The sequence below is a fragment of the Zootoca vivipara genome, chromosome 3 (genome assembly GCF_965207765.1).
Source record: "Zootoca vivipara chromosome 3, rZooViv2.hap1.1, whole genome shotgun sequence".
Classification (NCBI taxonomy): domain Eukaryota; kingdom Metazoa; phylum Chordata; class Lepidosauria; order Squamata; family Lacertidae; genus Zootoca; species Zootoca vivipara.
Window position 1 is genome coordinate 47,509,300 of NC_142586.1, and position 17,104 is coordinate 47,526,403.

General features: G+C 40.6%; 1 protein-coding gene and 1 pseudogene across 1 annotated transcript in view; one reads left to right on the forward strand and one right to left on the reverse strand.

Annotated features, from left to right (window-relative positions):
• The window catches only part of PDSS2 (decaprenyl diphosphate synthase subunit 2), a 71,357-nt gene extending 54,679 nt beyond the window's left edge, over positions 1–16,678 (reverse strand). Inside the window, exon 1 of the mRNA XM_035109292.3 lies at positions 15,980–16,678. Coding sequence (XP_034965183.2) covers positions 15,980–16,266 — 287 coding nt within the window. The 5' untranslated portion in view covers positions 16,267–16,678. The remainder of the gene's footprint in view (positions 1–15,979) is intronic.
• LOC118082211 (fatty acid-binding protein, adipocyte pseudogene) lies at positions 12,370–12,912 on the forward strand (annotated as a pseudogene).
• Positions 16,679–17,104: the final 426 nt, after the last annotated feature.

The window sequence follows — 17,104 nt, forward strand, 5'->3', positions numbered from 1 at the left end:
GAAAATTCGTAAACCGAGGTGTTCATAAACCGAGGTTCCACTGTAATTGAAAAAGCAATCAATACGTATAAAGTATTTTCTGGATAGGTATGGCGATTATGCAAGTTATATGACTAATTTCAAAAAGTGTTTCAAACTAAAGTTATGTTAGAAGACAAGTTCAGTTTCCACAGCCATCCTTGCTTCGCTTGAATGAAAATATAAATGAAGTCTATTACCATATGATAGAGAATAGATAAAAATAGAATACGGAGGAAGAAACACGTGATTAACCCGGGAAGTACTCCAGTCTAAAAACAGCTGCTAATTAGTAGCAACCCTAGACAGAGAGAAATGTCAGTGGACAGAGTACAGAGCAAGAATTGATAGACAAAATGAGCTGACAAGCAGTATGGCACCTGCTCATATTATCTGTATCACCTAACGTTTATTTACTGTTGCTTTGTCCAAGTTATCAGCTAAGAAAAAGCTGAAGTTCTTTTTCAACGAAAGTAGTAAACAGAATTACATCAGCAACACATACTCTATCTTCACTACAGCAAATTGCATAAGACTTGAAACAAATAAAGCCTAAGGTGGCCATCCTTTAGTAACTAGAAGGTACTGCAGTCACTTGACATGGCTCCAGGGGTCACATTCACATTCCACCTGAATTCAGTTCCCTAGAGATATTCAACCCAAGTTACAGGTACATAAAAGTCTTCCAGATGGTGCAATTATTCTTGATGGGTATGTGGCAGAAGACAGGTGCCCCTAGGGGGGAAAGGGGAACTGGATGCAGCCCAAGTAAAATTGGGCCTGCATGCACACACACATTAGTATCAAATTATTTCTTAAAAGATTGGGGAAAACACAAGCACAAGTGTAAATATAAATACAAAACTACCAATATTAAGGTGCTGCCTGTTATAGTTTGTGCAGCTCGATATTATTAAACACTGTGCCCTCAAGGTAAATAAAATTAGACTGGTACAACTACCCACTGCAAATACAGATCTACAGAAAAATGAAAAGACTGAGGGTTTGGGGGGATGAAACAATTCTTCTCCATGTTATCCATGTGACAAAACCTAGATTTAAATGCCTGACAGATTCACAGATTTAAATAGAGCTCTTCTTTAAAAATTCATGTTGATTTGTGGGTGGGGAGTCTAGCTCTGAAACAAGTATATTATGGTATGCTGATATAAGACTCGCACCACCCACATAAGAAGTAACACTGGCTAATAGTTTATGTGCTGAAAGAATTACACCTCCTACTAACGTCCATCTGTTTAAAAGAATAAATCATGCAAACATGAGTATCCCCATTAAAGCTTTGCACACTTCAACTTCTAATGCTCAGGCATTTCAACTTTTCAGTTACAGATAAATCTGTAATTTCAGTGGTTTAGCAATAATACTATTTTAAGTATTTTTCCCAGAAGAGAAAAACTTTCATTGGGCATAATGAGCATTTAGAACTTGCAGGCTGAGAGTTGTACTAATAAAGGCTGCTTCTCTCTCTCTCTCTCCCTCTCTCTCTCTCTCTCCCCCCCCCACACACACAGAGAGAGAGAGAGCAGACAAAGAAAAGTTCAGAAGATACTGTTTACTAGGAAAATGTATTCCACTGTATTTCAAAAGCAGGCAGAAAAGAAGATAACTGTTTCTGCCAAAAACAAGGTAGAGAAAATTCAATAATCTGAAACATGATGAGCAAATAAAATCTAAAGTGTATGAATACATGATAGCATTAATGTTCCAGGTGATATGTCAGCACAGTGTTTATCATCCTTACCATCCAACAGTAGCACTATACATGCCTAATTTTATTATTTACCTGTTTTATTGAAATGTTTATTGATTACCTTTCAGCCATAAGATCTTTAAAATGGTCACTAATCAGATACTAAAACAAAATTAAGAAAAGAGCAATAAAACCTTCAAAGACAATTTGCACAAGTTATACAGGCTCCCCGCTTTCCTCCTTAAAGGTTAAAAAATTAACTTGAAGACAAGACAGTTGTTTAGCATGTACTGTATAAGCCCCTACCCTGATTTGTATCAAAACTTTATGATTAGTGAGAGGTAAATGACAAAAATAAAAAGAAGTGCCAACATTTAGAGAACTAACAGGCGTGGATACCAATATCCTGTACAGGTACAGTTATAAAGCAGATATTCTGTCCAGTTCATGCCTGTCACAGATACTAGAATCAGCAACTGAATAATTGTAAATACTCTTTTAAATATGTATTTTGATCACTTAAAAATACATTTACTTATGAGCCTGACCCCATAAATTACTAGCACTGATGAAGCCTCTAAACTTGTCTAAATGCTGCACATACATTAAAAAGACAGTTCCTATTTGCAGGCTCACACAAAGCAAGGATACAACACAAAAGGAAAAAGGAGTCTGGAGAGAAAAGGGAAAGCAGGTCTTGGAGCCACCTGCTCATTCACTGGCCAATGCAAAAGACCAGAGGAAAGGGGTGCAGCTTCTCGGTGAACCATCGTCTTATAGCCAGTGGTAGAAGCCAGAGTGTATCCGCTTCAGCTTTACAACCGCAGGACAACTGACAATATGAAACACTACTGCCTAGTCACCGAACATCAAAATTTTGTACTATGTAAGTCTAGGGTGAAGTGCACCCCTCACTCAGCTAAAGATTTTTGCTTTAGCTGTTTTCAAACTTTTGTACTCTATGACCTGTAATTTAACATCCTCAGTGGACCAATTATAGCAACTGCATTTCAGTGAATATTCTCTCTCATACATTGGCTACAAATGTGCATTAAAATATATTTGGGTTGCACTGACAACCAAATGGAGCTGTTTATGGAATTTGGTTAGGGTTTGGAATTCTCTCTTATAGTAGTCCAGTTCTTCATTTAGATCAGGCATGTCAAACCTGCGGCCCTCCAGATGTTTTGGCCTACAACTCCCATGATCCCTAGCTAGCAGGACCAGTGGTTGGGGAAGATGGGAATTGTAGTCCAAAACATCTGGAGAGCCGCAGGTTTGACATGCCTGATTTAGATGATCTCAGATACTGGAGTTAGCCAGTTGCTATTCTGTTCCAAATGAGTCCTTCTTTAAGGTTCCATAAGGTTCTGTCTTGCCGTAAAATTGTTTGTGTGCATATGAAGAAGTCAGCCACAAATTTGGAGTGCAGAGTCCTCAAAAATGCAGAGGGTCTTTCATCTGACCTTGAAGTAGCAATGTGAGTTTTGAATCAGCACCCAAGAATTAACACAGACAAAACTATGATGAGTCAAAACAAGATAGAAGCAATGACTATAAGAGGCACTTCCAATTATCAAGTGCTGTCAATTCTGGACAGTGTTTTTATTAGCTGATATTTTCTTTGGAAAGCTGAAATGTTCATGGCATCAAAAGGAAGACTTGGGAAATCTGCTGAACTAGAGCCAATTCAGCAAACTACAATGTCCTGTGCTATGATACAGATAACCATACAGACATGTCTAGGAGCCATGATAGGCTACAGATACATTGCACCTGATTATGCATTCTTGGGATAATTCCTATGTCTGCCAAAACACCTGGATAAAAACTAGAGAATAGTAGAATTTAAACAAACCTGAAGGTAATCTAATACGGTTTCTGAAATTTAGGCATGATTGTCAACACTTTTACACTGTTATATTTTGCTCAACAAATCCACATTATAATATCCACAAACAGGAGCAAGATTAAGCAAGTTGTGTCTCCCAAAGGTGCCTGAGAGCTATGAATAAAGTACCTAAGTCCAGAAGAAGGTCATATAAATAGCAGTTTCAGTTTCTAAAACCTACATGGTAGCATTTTTACTCCATTGCAAAACCTCAAAGTCCAACTAAATAAGTTGCTACGTAGAGATGTAGATGTCAGTCAAAACATCTCTGTCAAAAATATCAATAAATCTTCTGAAATGTGAATGACAACGTATGCGTTTGTGACAAAATACAAATATTGAACACACTGTACAGTTAATTGGTGGAAAAGTACAGTAACTGGAACATTTCTGATATATTTCCCATGTGTGTGTATTCATTCCTGAGAGAACTCAATATTTTAAAAGGTGGAGAATTTAAGCAACTTGTGGTTTGGGAAATGTTAGTTTCCACAGCAACCAGCATGATTTTCTTTATATAGCATTATAAACAGATGGCAAAAGAGTGGTCTTATTTGCTTCTTTGCCAAGCATGTCAATAAGAACTTCTGTACTACAGTATTGTATATTTGAATTCTTAAATAAGCCAGGTATACTGGTAACAGAATCTACTACTGTAGGCAAATACAATTAAATCTTTACTTTTCGCAGATACAATTCTAAAAAAAAAAACCAGCATCCCTGCTCACAGTGGCTAAGCTTTCACCATTTGGAACATAAGTAAACTCTAAACTATAAAATCTTGAAAGTGAATGCTAAAATTACAAATGTAACATTTGCTTCCTATATATTTTTGTTCCTTAACTGTCCTTAGTTAAACGGCTTCTGAAATTCACAATACATCTGCAGAAAGTAAGGAAAGAGTTGTGGAATGAGCTTTAAAAAACAAAAACATATTACAGACGTATTTAAAGGATATATATTTCAAAATTAGCATGGTGATACTTGCTACATTCTATGTAATTCCAAGCCATGGTTTGGTGTTAACATGAATGAGCAGCAATGACCCTCAAGCTTGCGATTGCTTCATCTCCCACTGATCTCTCATTATACTGTTTTTTTCCTAACAAACATCTAGTTAAATAAACCATAGTTTGCCATTACATGTATACCTGCAAACTATTGTTTATTCAACCAGTTTTTCTGTATATTTGCATTTGAAACCAGACCCAAACCATAATTCCCCCATTGGAAATTGTCATTTGCCAAAGAACTGCAAGTCCTTTAGCAAAGCAAAGCATGCAAAGAGAAGAAGAGCATGCAAGTCTGATGCTCGCTGCTGCATGTTCATATAACATCAACTGAGCCTGCATCTGAAACCAGCAATTGCTACTAAGAGTATTTCGAACGCTTAATCTGTATCTGGAACTTTGGAGACTTTGGCATATAGGCAGTCAGCCTTCCATCTTTTGCTGCTATCTGAAAGCTAAGGGTAATATTGAACATCAGTCATGGAGTAGACCCGCTACAGTCAATGGACTTAATAAAGCTTCCCTAAATAGGGCTGCCTTCAGATGTCTTCTAAAAGTCTGGTAGTTGTTGTTCTCTTTGACATCTGGTGGGAGGGCGTTCCACAGGGCGGGTGCAACTACTGAGAAGACCCTCTGCCTGGTTCTCTGTAACTTGGCTTCTTGCAGTGAGGGAACTGCCAGAAGGCCCTCAGCACTGGACCTCAGTGTCCGGGTAGAATAATGGTGGTGGAGACAATCCTTCAGATATTGGACCGAGGCCATTTAGGGCTTTAAAGGTCAGCACCAACACTTTGAAATGTGCTCGGAAACGTACTGGAAGCCAATGTAGGTCTTTCAAGACCGGTGTTATGTGGTCTCAGCGGCCGCCCCCAGTCACCAGTCTAGCTGCCGCATTCTGGATTAGTTGTAGTTTCCGGGTCACCTTCAAAGGTAGCCCCACATAGAGTGCATTGCAGTAGTCCAAGCGAGAGATAGCCAGAGCATTCACCATTCTGGCGACAGTCCGTGGGCAGATAGGGTCTCAGCCTGCGTACCAGATGGAGCTGGTAAACAGCTGCCCTGGACACAGAATTGACCTGTGCCTCCATGGACAGCTGTGAGTCCAAAATTACTCCCAGGCTACACACATGGTCCTTCAGGCGCACAGTTACCCCATTCAGGACCAGGGAGTCTTCCACACCTGCCCCTCCAAAACAGTACTACTGTCTTGTCAGGATTCAACCTCAATATGTAAGCCGCCATCCATCCTCCAACCGCCTCCAGACACTCACACAGCACCTTCACCACCTTCACTGGTTCTGATTTGAAAGAGAGGTAGAGCTGGGTATCATCCGCATATTGAGGAACATCCAGCCCAAACCCCCTGATGATCTCTCCCAGTGGCTGCATATAGATGTTGAAAAGCATGAGGGAAAGAACCGAACCCTGAGGCACCCCACAAGTGAGAGGCATGGGGTCTGAACACTCATCCCCCACCACCACTTTCTGAACACAGCCCAGGAGGAAGGAGCAGAACCACTGTATAACAGTGCTCCCAGCCCTCTAGACAGTCCAGAAGGATGTTATGGTCGATGGTATCAAAAGCTGCTGAGAGATCCAGCAGAAATAGGAAACAGCTCTCACCTTTGTCCCTAGCCCACCGGAGATCATCAACCAGTGCGACCAAGGCAGTTTCAGTCCCATGATGAGGCCTGAATCCCGACTGGAAGGGAGCCAAATGGTCCGCTTCTTCCAGGCATGCCTGGAGTTGTTCAGCAACCACTTAAGTCTCAGCAGGGATGCTCTGTCATCCATAGTATTTTTTAATGTTTATCATGGTTCAAGCCTAGACTTCTTTTATACGTATGTTTCATCCAAGTTACAATGGTTATATATTGACCAACAAGTAGAAGCATAAGGCATAATCATAAGACACCATTCAAGCTTTCCTGGGGTCTGCATTTTTTACATATAACATGTCCAATGTTGTTTTTTTTCTCCTCTGTATTCTTGAAATCTCATCCTGATCTTCTTCATCTGTTACCAGGACAACAAGCACTCTGACACTCCGATCTTGATAGTTGTAGCTTTGCTCCACTGTCTGTTTCACATGCATTAAAATAGTTTCTAATGGTTTGCTTTCCTATATGCCTACATATCCACTCCAGATTTCCTTCAAGTAAAAATAAGTGACAAAGATATCAGGAGCGGGGGCATACATTTTAGGGAAGCAAAAACTCCAATTTAAGGACTTGCCAATCTTTAAAAGGAAACTACAGTATGTTTAAAATCAGCAATGACTGAAAAACAGTATAACCAGAGATCCAGATTTAATGAACAAGAGGTGAATCCACACAAGCATGCTGATGCTGTTTTCAAGATTAATTAAATGTTTTTACTAAGTGTTAACTGGGTAAATGAAAGAATAAAATCATCCAATGTTTTGTATTTTGCGCTAATCATATGAAATTTGCTTATGCAATTTATGAAAAATTCTCCCTTTAATATTATATAATTTCTTGGGGAAGAATGATTCCAGAAATTGTAAGCAAGCAGAACATTATATTTCTGGTGAAATATGACATGCTTTTTCAACAGTTTTACAATTTAATTTTATTAATTCTAAGAAGAGTTTGAGCCAGTCACTTTAAGTCTGCAATCTTAAATTCTGCAGGACTTACTTGTGAGTAGACATATACTACTCAATACCTGGTTTCCACTGAAATCAATGGGATTTAAAAGTGTTTCACTTGACTCAATCATGCCTCTAGTTTTACTGGTAAAAATCACCACTGGTAAATTCTGCACCAACGTGCTTGCTTTCAAAGGAAGAAAGGAGAAATGTGGGAGTCAATAAAGAAGGAACACTAAAAGGCTCTGAGGGCAGGTGGCCTATACAATTTATTTTCAAAGCTGCATTAGGACCCTGCAAAGCTGCTTATAAATCATGTTGTTAAACAACATGTGCTGTCCCGATAAATCACAAACATCACTAACCCCATTTGTCATGCTCTAGTCTACGGATATTTTTCTAAATGACGCAATGACTATGACTAGGCTTGGCATTTAGCAATATTGGAAAGGCTGACTCAAAGGGTCTGATAGCTCAAGAAACAAATCCAATGAGACCTGTATTACACTTCCGTTCAATATTCAATAGAGTAAGAGGACTTCAAGAAAAGTTCCTGCACAAAATTCACTTTTGTGGGATGGGTAATGGACACCAATCCTTGCTCTGATAAATGCATTAGCAGGTTAATTCAGCATCAATAAGAGAAGCACTTGACCCAGTGGAACGACTGGAAAAATATAGAATTGTTATTGTTGGAATGTCCTTTCATTTTACTTTATATAGTACAGGTTATTATCTCCCCAGCACACTGGAACATTGCTGCACTTTGTGTTTTATGTCATCCTAAATAAAATAAAAAAGGTTGTTAAAAATGAGTTTTTAAGAGACCAGGTCCATTTATAAATTGTCTCCCAAGTAGTTCTGAGAGTCAAGCGAGGAGGAACAACTAGCATCTTGACCTCTAGGAATCCACCACTTTCCAGCAGCATTTCATGCAAAAGTAGTGGCACTTTCTTCAGCAGTTTATTTAAAAAAACTCAGCTGGCCCTTCAAATTGGTTTCTGCTTCAGCTAGGAAGGAACAAGAACCTGCTCAAATGCAATACAGGACACCTTTGTCATTCTGTACCATTCACTCTTATCAGATAAAAGGGAAGAGGACAGAGACAGGTGGGCTTGCTAATGCTTTATGTGCCAGAGGGAAGCATTTGGAAAAATACACAACTGTCCCACCAATTCACAGCACTGGCAGCGAACATCAGTTGCTGTACAGTCACAACAGATTTAGGGTGGTCAGGAAGCTTTGTAAACTACTGCACTACTTAAATTGCAACATCCAAACCGAGTAGAGTAGGGATGAAGAACCTGTGGCCCTCAAATGTTGTTGGACTACAACTCTTAACCTTCCCTGATCATTGGCCATGTTGGCTGGGACTGATGGGAGCTGGAGCCTAATCCCTGACAGCCACAGATTCACCATCTGTAAAGTAGAAGGAAGTCATAAACTACTAGTTAATGCAAGTTATGCAATTTGAGTCATTCTTCCAAGTCCTTTTGATAGTTTTGCTTCAATATTATGTATTAAATGAAGGTTCTGCTAAAACGTTGTCATTTTTGCTCTGTTGTGTTTACCTCTTGTTCTCTTTGCCTTGAACTTATATAAGTTCTTTTTCTTCTGAAAACCCCCCACAATATTTTAGAAAGTCTCAGTAAAAAGAAATTGGCTTTGAATTTTAAAGACTCCCTCCCCTCATTTGAGCATGTTCTTTTCCTCCCTCCCTTGGCATTATAGCCATCTTACTTCAGAGCCAAGAAGAGTTTTATGAAGGTTTTAATAGAAGGTTTCCTAAAATGTGCCAGCATGTGCCTCCTTTCCAAATCCTTCATAAGTCATTGAACAAACCAAATCTCTGTGTGAACATGAAAAGGTCATTCAAAACACAGAGCTAGCCAAGGACACAAGTTTTGAGCAGACACCACAAAGTAAAACAAATTTAACTGCTAGGAACAGAATATTTCTTCTTTAAAAGTTTATAACCCAGGCCAGGGTTGGAGGAGTGGGGAAGTTAGGGAAAAGTTTGAAATACTGAAAGCTACCTCGTTTACAGAAATCCAGTATCTGCCAGCTGTCATAAGTGATTTGCCTGAAACTTTCCATACAAAAGGCAGCATAATAATAATACAACTGCAAAATTTCAAACAGCTTTGTTAAATTTGGAAAATCTGTGGGGTGAAAGTAGAATACAAGGCTAAATTAGGCTTATTACAGAAGAATTTGCTTTTCCCTTAAAAGCCAAGTAATTTCAGCAATTGGAAATGCCCAAACAAAAGAGTTTCCTGTCTTCAACATTCCAAATTTAAGTCTAGGTTAGCACAGCTATGTTTTTGGTGGTCTACTGAAAATGTGGTAATCTTGGGACAGCTGTAAAGTGAAACAGTCTGCCATCAGACTCAGAAGACTAGAGCTGTAAATTCGTTCCGGAGGTCTGTTCTTAACCTGAAACCATTCTTAACCTGAGGTACCACTTTAGCTAATGAGGCCCCCTGCTGCCGCGCGATTTCTGTTCTCATCCTGAGGTAAAGTTTTTAACCCGAGGTACTACTTCCAGGTTAGCGGAGTCTGTAACCCAAAGTGTTTGTAACCTGAGGTACCACTGTACCATATTGTCAGTATAGGGGGGAAACTTCCACAATTAAGCCCACTGCAAAGCGTGCTTAAGCCCACTGAAATCAATGTCTTAAGCATATCTAAATCTGTGATGGGCCATACTCCTTAGCACTTCCAAGTTATGAGCAATAATGCTACCTTCAATTTATCTCACTTGAGAAATCTGAAAGTCAATATTACGTATTTCATGGCTATATTTCAGTTCACACTATTTGAATGACTCAAACAAACTGCAATTACATAAGCTGAAAATAAACACAAAACATATTCTTTTAAATAGCACCATTTCATTTATGTTGTCAGCATAAAATTAAGATAATCTCTTGAAATGTTTTGATGTGGTTTCTAATATACAGTATAGCAGTTTTATTACTCTTGAGTAGTTTTGTATTTTGCTTTTTAAAGCATTAATAACTCATATCTAAGACCTAGACTGTTTTCCATGATGTTTTTAAGCTGTCATATTGTAACATACTTTTGTCACATATCCTTTCCTTATGTAGGCTGCAGTCAGCATCATGAGGCTTGTGTCAATCAAGTATCTATAGGACACATCCTTTTCATACCATCCTTTTCACAGAGCAGAGGTTTCTGCCCCTGCCTGTAACTATACTTACTGTGCTTATATTGAAACAGGTCTTCTCAAACTATCATTAACTTTCTCTTTGAGTATAAGAAAATTAAAGCTACCCCAGCAACTTCTTTTTGGATCATTTTCTTAAACAATGGATTCAAATTCAAACTCAAATTTAAACCTCACTTTTGGCTGATAGTTTTTTGTCTTTTAGCCAATAAACAAAGGTAGATACTGTTGTGGGGACACCGCCTGAATAAAGCTAATCTCAAATTATGATGGCCTCACCAAGCCAAAGGTGTTTCCTTTTAAAAAAAAGCAAAGCTACAGGGTTCCCCATTTTCAGCTTTGCCTCACTGACCAACCTCCTCAAGTTCCCCTTTGCCCATCTTCATGGCCTTGCTGGCTTTGTAAAATCATAGTATGAGACCAAGGCAACTACTCTGGAATATAAACAGTTTTACCTCAAATTGACAGACTATAAAGTGTTTTGTCAAAAACATTTTATGCACCTGACAATCTCAAGCGCACTAGAACAGAGTATAAGCTCTTAACAATCTACCTGAGTAAATCTCATGCAGAGGTGTCTTTCATCACCTGTGGATTGCAACCCCATGTCTCAACTTGCTTCAGTATAAAAGCAATGTATGCAAACATCGTTCTCTCAAGAGGTACAACAGAACAATCAACAGAACAATCAGATACTCTGAATTATGGTGGGGTGGGTGGGGAGATGCGCAATGCTGCTATCTGGGAAACAGGGAGAGAGGAGGGAAACACTTAAGATTAATTTTTTAAAAAAAACAACAGCAGAAATAAAGAGATGTACATGGCTGCCAGAACTTCTGGAAACACTAATATCCAAGACTGGGTCATCAGTCACATATGGAGACAGCCAATGAACTCATGAAGGGGCCTTGCGTTAGCTCTACCACACACTTCACCATATACAAAAATGGCACCATCACAGCACCCCCAGTCCATCAGCCCCAGTGGCACACTCAGCAGTAGCCCCAGTATAGCACCTCCCCAGGCATAACTATAAGCAGAGATTCAAATTTTCTAGCACACCAAACAAGAGGAAGAAAATCACATACAACACAGCACCTATATAGCTGCATGGTCAGGGTGCCTGTAAAGCGTACACAGAGCAGTCAAGCAATGAAGACATCACCTTCAAAACACTTTAATGTTTGTTTCAAGTAAATTGATGGAAAGCATCATTAAAGACAAAATTATCAAGTGTATACAAGGACATGTCTTGCTAAAGAGAAATCAGCTTAACTTCTGCAAAGGTACACCCCATCTCACTAATCCATTTGAGACTATCAACACACTTCTGGAAAGGGTCAGCATGTAGACATTGTTTACTTGAAATCTTTTGCTATGGTTCCTTACTGCACACTCCTGAGCAAACACATCAACCACGAGTTAATTGGAAATGTTCTCTTATGGACTGGGAACTGGTTAAAGAGCAAGAAGCAGAGAACTTGAGGCATACAAATACAGTCGTACCTTGGAAGTCTAATGGAATCCGTTCCAGAAGTCCATTCAACTTCCAAAACGTTTGGAAACCAAAACGCAGCCATGGGAAGTCATGGAAGCCCCGTCAGACATTCGGCTTCCAAAAATAGTTCGCAAACCAGAACAGTCACTTCTGCGTTTGCAGCGTTCAGGAGCCAAAATGTTTGAGAACTAAGCTGTTCAAAACCAAGGTATGACTGCAGTGGGGTCCCAAAGGATCTGTTTTGGGACCAATGTTTTTAAACATGTTCATAAAGGATCTAGAATTAGGAGGAGGCAGTGAAGTAGCAAAGCTTGCTGGCAACACAAATATATTTTGGGGTGGAGGGATTAAAAACAAAAAAGGATCTCTTTAAAGTGGGGAAATGGTGGTGCTGTGCTCTTTGTGGTGCTTAGTTAAATTTGTAAGAAGTTCCTCACACCATGTGTGAACAATTTTGGGGGACTTGGAAGCTGATTTCCACTGAAGAATTTGATGACTACATGAAAGAACTTGGTGTGGGCTTTGCCACCAGGAAGGTAGCTGGTGTTGCTAAGCCCAATGTGATCATCAGTTGCAACGGAGATGTTATAACCATCAAAACAGAGAGCAGTTTAAAGAATACCAAGATTTCCTTCAAACTGGGGGAACAGTTTGATGAGACCACAGCAGATGACAGGAAAGTAAAGAGTGTTGTGACATTAGACAATGGGTCGCTCTACCAGTTGCAGAAATGGGATGAAAAGAGACCACAATAAAAAGAAAAATAGAAGATGGAAAGCCGGTTGTGGAGTGTGAAATGAACAACGTTATCTGCAACAGAGTGTATGAGAAAGCATGAAGACAGACTCCTTCCCCTGTGTAGTTAGTGGGACACAGAAGCAGGAAAATTAGTTGGTTCGGGATGCAGAGCCCCACAAGGCAGTTGCTTTCTCCAAAGAACTGATATGTTATTGATAGAACCGTTCCAAAGAACCTGTATACAGTATTCAACCTAAAAGTATGGTGACTATTCAATAAAGTGCTTTAAAAAATAAAATAAAGTGGGGAAATGGTCACTAAAAGATTAATGAGGTTCAGTGTATACAATGTTAAGTGATGTATGTTGGAAGAGGAAAGGTTTATCAGTTTTTAAACCAGTATATGGTGTGCATTTTTGCCAGCAGAACAATTCTACCAATGGAATGTTATACTGGCATATTTGTGATGTTCTGCCAGGATTATATGTCATATTGGTGGGATATCTGACAATCCGCATGGCGGTGCATCTGGCAAATTCTATAGCCCTTCAGCCAATGGAACTAAAAAACTAGAAATATTATTCACAATGATTTATAATAGAAAACTTATGCAAATTATAATGTCTTTCCTAAATGTTAGAAGGATTCTTGCTAACCTTTAAAGATAGACTAATACTGCCTCTAAATTTGATTATTTTAGCTGAAACAGTTCTCATTTGCTCAAATTGGTCTCTCTAGAAAAGTATTACCGGTAATTATGTCTGGAGATATCCTGAGAACATTACAAAGAAATAGCTTTGAAGAGCTATTAAACAACAGCAAAAACAAACATATCTACCCTATAGTACTTAAATTCCAAGTTTGCTCTCTTAGAAGAATAACTATCAAACTTTTTCACAACTGTTGAAGGATGTTAATAAATCAAACCAATCTCTTCTGAAAAGTATTGTTATATTGGAAATAGCTATCACATAATCTTATATGACTTGTCCAAGACCATAATAACCATTGTAATGAAATGAAAACAGCAGACCAGAGTATCAAGCAATGTTCCTATAAATACTGTAACCAGTTTTTACAGTCAGCACCAGAAACAGCGTAGGAAATTCACTGTGATGATCAGCCAATTAAACAAGGAGGGTCCAAATCCCTAATCTGCTGTGCCGGACAGCATGTGGATGTGGCAGAGATTTCAGCAGGGCAACTCTGTCCATGAGAAGCATCCCAATGTGCCTACCCAAACACTGGTCGGCAGAAGCTACTGCTAGCTGTATCCCTTCTGGCAATTGTCAGTGGGAAACCCAGAAAACAAGGTGTTTCAGGACTGGGACATGATCCAGGGGATCCTGAGTTTGTCCTGTTACTATCTTGTGAAGGCAGTGCGCTTGATCCAAGCATCTTCCCCTGGAAGCCTCTTCAGTCTGAGTGCTGGTGCTATGAAGGGATATTTTTTTATTGACCCCACCCCCTAATCTTTTACTTGACCAGCATGAGTGACAGGGCCATGGATGAGGTGATGGTGATGATACTTCAACAAGCCCTATTGCTTCCAGCCTAGAGTTTGGATTGCCCCCATAGCTGTTTTATCAACCACCTCTCAATTGATGAAGTTTAAATAAATCTGCATACTACAAAAATCTCCAACACAAGTAGCTTCTTAGGAAGTTGAAGGAATAAACAAAAGCCATCAGTCAATGTCAAACAGAATACCTTTAAATGTTTGTTTCCCATGAAGTATTACAGCAGAGCTTTCCAATTATGTGTTGCGACACGTTAAGTGTGTCAACTGCAGTGTGTAGATATGTTGCGTGAACACTCCTTGTGCTCCTTTTAGGGCTAGAAAGGGGTTAGCTTAACCTCTGGATTGCTGAGTTACTGTGTCATGAAATGATGCATGCATGTCTAAAAAGTGTGTCACAAACATGAAAAGTTTGGAAAGCTCCTTATTACAGTTGGTCTCTAAGGTGCTACTGGAAGGAATTTTTTGAATTTTGTTTAAACAATAACCAAGATAGTCTCCTTCACTACCAAGGCCTTTAATTTATAGTCCCTACCAGTTAAAAATGGCCCTCATTAAATGATTTCACTTGGTGCTCATTAACTAAAAAAGATTTTCATTTGTATTTCACTTTCTTTTTTCCTGACAGTTTTGTTTAAAAAACAAAACAAATACTGACTGATTAAAATGAAATCTACATTTCCTGTAAGAGAATTATCACTCTAGCCACTCTTCTTCTTGCAGCCTCACATTCACCCCCTTCAAGTGTCTTCGAATCTCTCAGTCCTGTGCTCACATACCCCCACTCAATGCGACATAATTTGACATCTTAGAGCAGGCTTCCTCAACCTCGGCCCTCCAGATGTTTTTGGCCTACAACTCCCATGATCCCTAACTAGCAGGACCAGTGGTCAGGGATGATGGGAATTGTAGTTTCAAAACATCTGGAGGGCCAAGGCTGAGGAAGCCTGTCTTCGAGCTTAAGGACCAGTCTGTAATAACTTCATCTAAACTCAGATATTATCAGTAATACTGGAATTAGCTCCATGGCTGGGCCTTGCTGTTGCACACAGTAGTTCCCACTTTATTTTTAATAGACTCACTGAAATCAATGAACTCAAATTAGTCATATCTATGAAGTTCAATGGACCTACTCTGAGTAAAATTAGCACTCAATACCACTCTCTGCAATTCACAGGATGCAGACTTCATAAGTTTTCTGATGTTTACCAGCACACTCAGATCTACCTATAAACAGAAAAGGTACTCCTATATGGAGTTTCTTGAAAAAAACTGTATCCCGTGAGCCCTCTGCACAGAAACCAGGAACATTCCTATATTTAAGTGAGTGTTCACATCTTAGCCTAAAACAACTCTCTTCATAAAATTTCATTTTCATGTAGAAAGTCCCCGTTTCAATCCTTGCCATCTTTGGGTTTCTTTTCTTCTTAATAGTTTTTTATTGATTTGTTCTTAAATATAAACAATAACAACAACAAACAATTCAAATTAAATATGTTTGCCATTCAACATAAAGCCGCCTCTGGTTTTGTTGTTTTAAAGAAAGGCTTCAGGTAGCAGGGCTACATAATCTAATTAGACAATGCTGACCGGCCATACGGGTCAATGAAGGGAATCCCGGGGTTTTGCAACACCGGAAGAAGCGCTGCGATAGGAAACCTGACTGGGGAATTGAAGCGAGTAAGAGTAAGTATGCCTCCCATTTACCTCGCTTGCGGGAGTGGACGGTTGTGTACGAGAAAAGTGACAGCCAACTCGGTGCCCAATGCTTCAGAGGCCCCGAGGGGCGCTTACCTGGCCGTGTTGAGCAACGGGTGCCTGGTCCCCACCAGTTTGCGCACCTGCATGGCGATGTTGCTCAGCTCGTCGCTCAAGAGGCAGCGGAGGCTCAGGAAGGAGGTCGGGTAGCCCACTATCTTCTCAGCTTCGGAGACCACTTTGCTCCAGTGAGAAGCGGACGAGGGGGAGCCGGAGAAGAGGCACCGCCGCTGCCTCCCCTCCGCTCCTCCCGTGCGGAACTGCGGGAGGCTCCTCCGCAAACAGCCTCGAACCAAGGGCGCCAGCAACGCGGAGCGCAGCATCTCGGCTCCCCTTCGGGACACCTGTTTCGAAGGAGCCCAAGGCAACCAACCACGCGGGCCCTTCCCCGACTGCCCCGAGCTCTTGCCTGCCGCGAACTCCGGGGCGGGACCCACCACAGCTGCTCCCTCCCCTCGGTCCAACACCCGGCTAAGGGCCTGCGCCTTCCTCCCGTCCCATGAGGCGCCTCGCAACGGTTCAAACGCCGCGCGCGCTCCGCATCCCTCTCCCAGCCGCTTCCTAAAGCCAAAATCACTACTTTTCTTTCTTTCTTTCGGTTCTGTTTTGGGCAAACTCCTCTGAATCCAGTGGCTGGAAAGGAGCCAATCTAAAGGGCTCGGCAACCCCTCTTAAGTAGCTTCCCCGGCGCAGAGCCCACAAGCCGCTTTCATGGAGGCAGCCATCTTAAGTGTCGTAAAAGAAAGGCTGGGAAGCCTCGATGCTTTCGCACTGCTTCTTTGCTTTGCGGCATTACTTGGAGGAAGCGGAGGAGCAGAGCTGTTCGCAACGCGGGAGACGGAAAAGGCGCGGGCGAGCCGCTTCCTTGCTTTTCCAACACGCTTCAAAATGCAGCGTGAAAAAATTCACGATTCCCAAGCCACAAAGACTGCAGAGGTCCAGCTACACCAGAGCTAACCTAACCTAACCAAATCATCAGTCACACGTGACTAGAATCGCAGCAACGACAATCAGATATACCCACTCAGGGACATGAATGTTATACAGGAAAAATGGCCCCAAATGCCAAAATGCCCAGAAACCACATCCGCGTACCTGTTCGAGGCCGTTATGAGCTTGCCAAACAAATCAGATTCACCAGTCGCACGAAACAGATGGGAT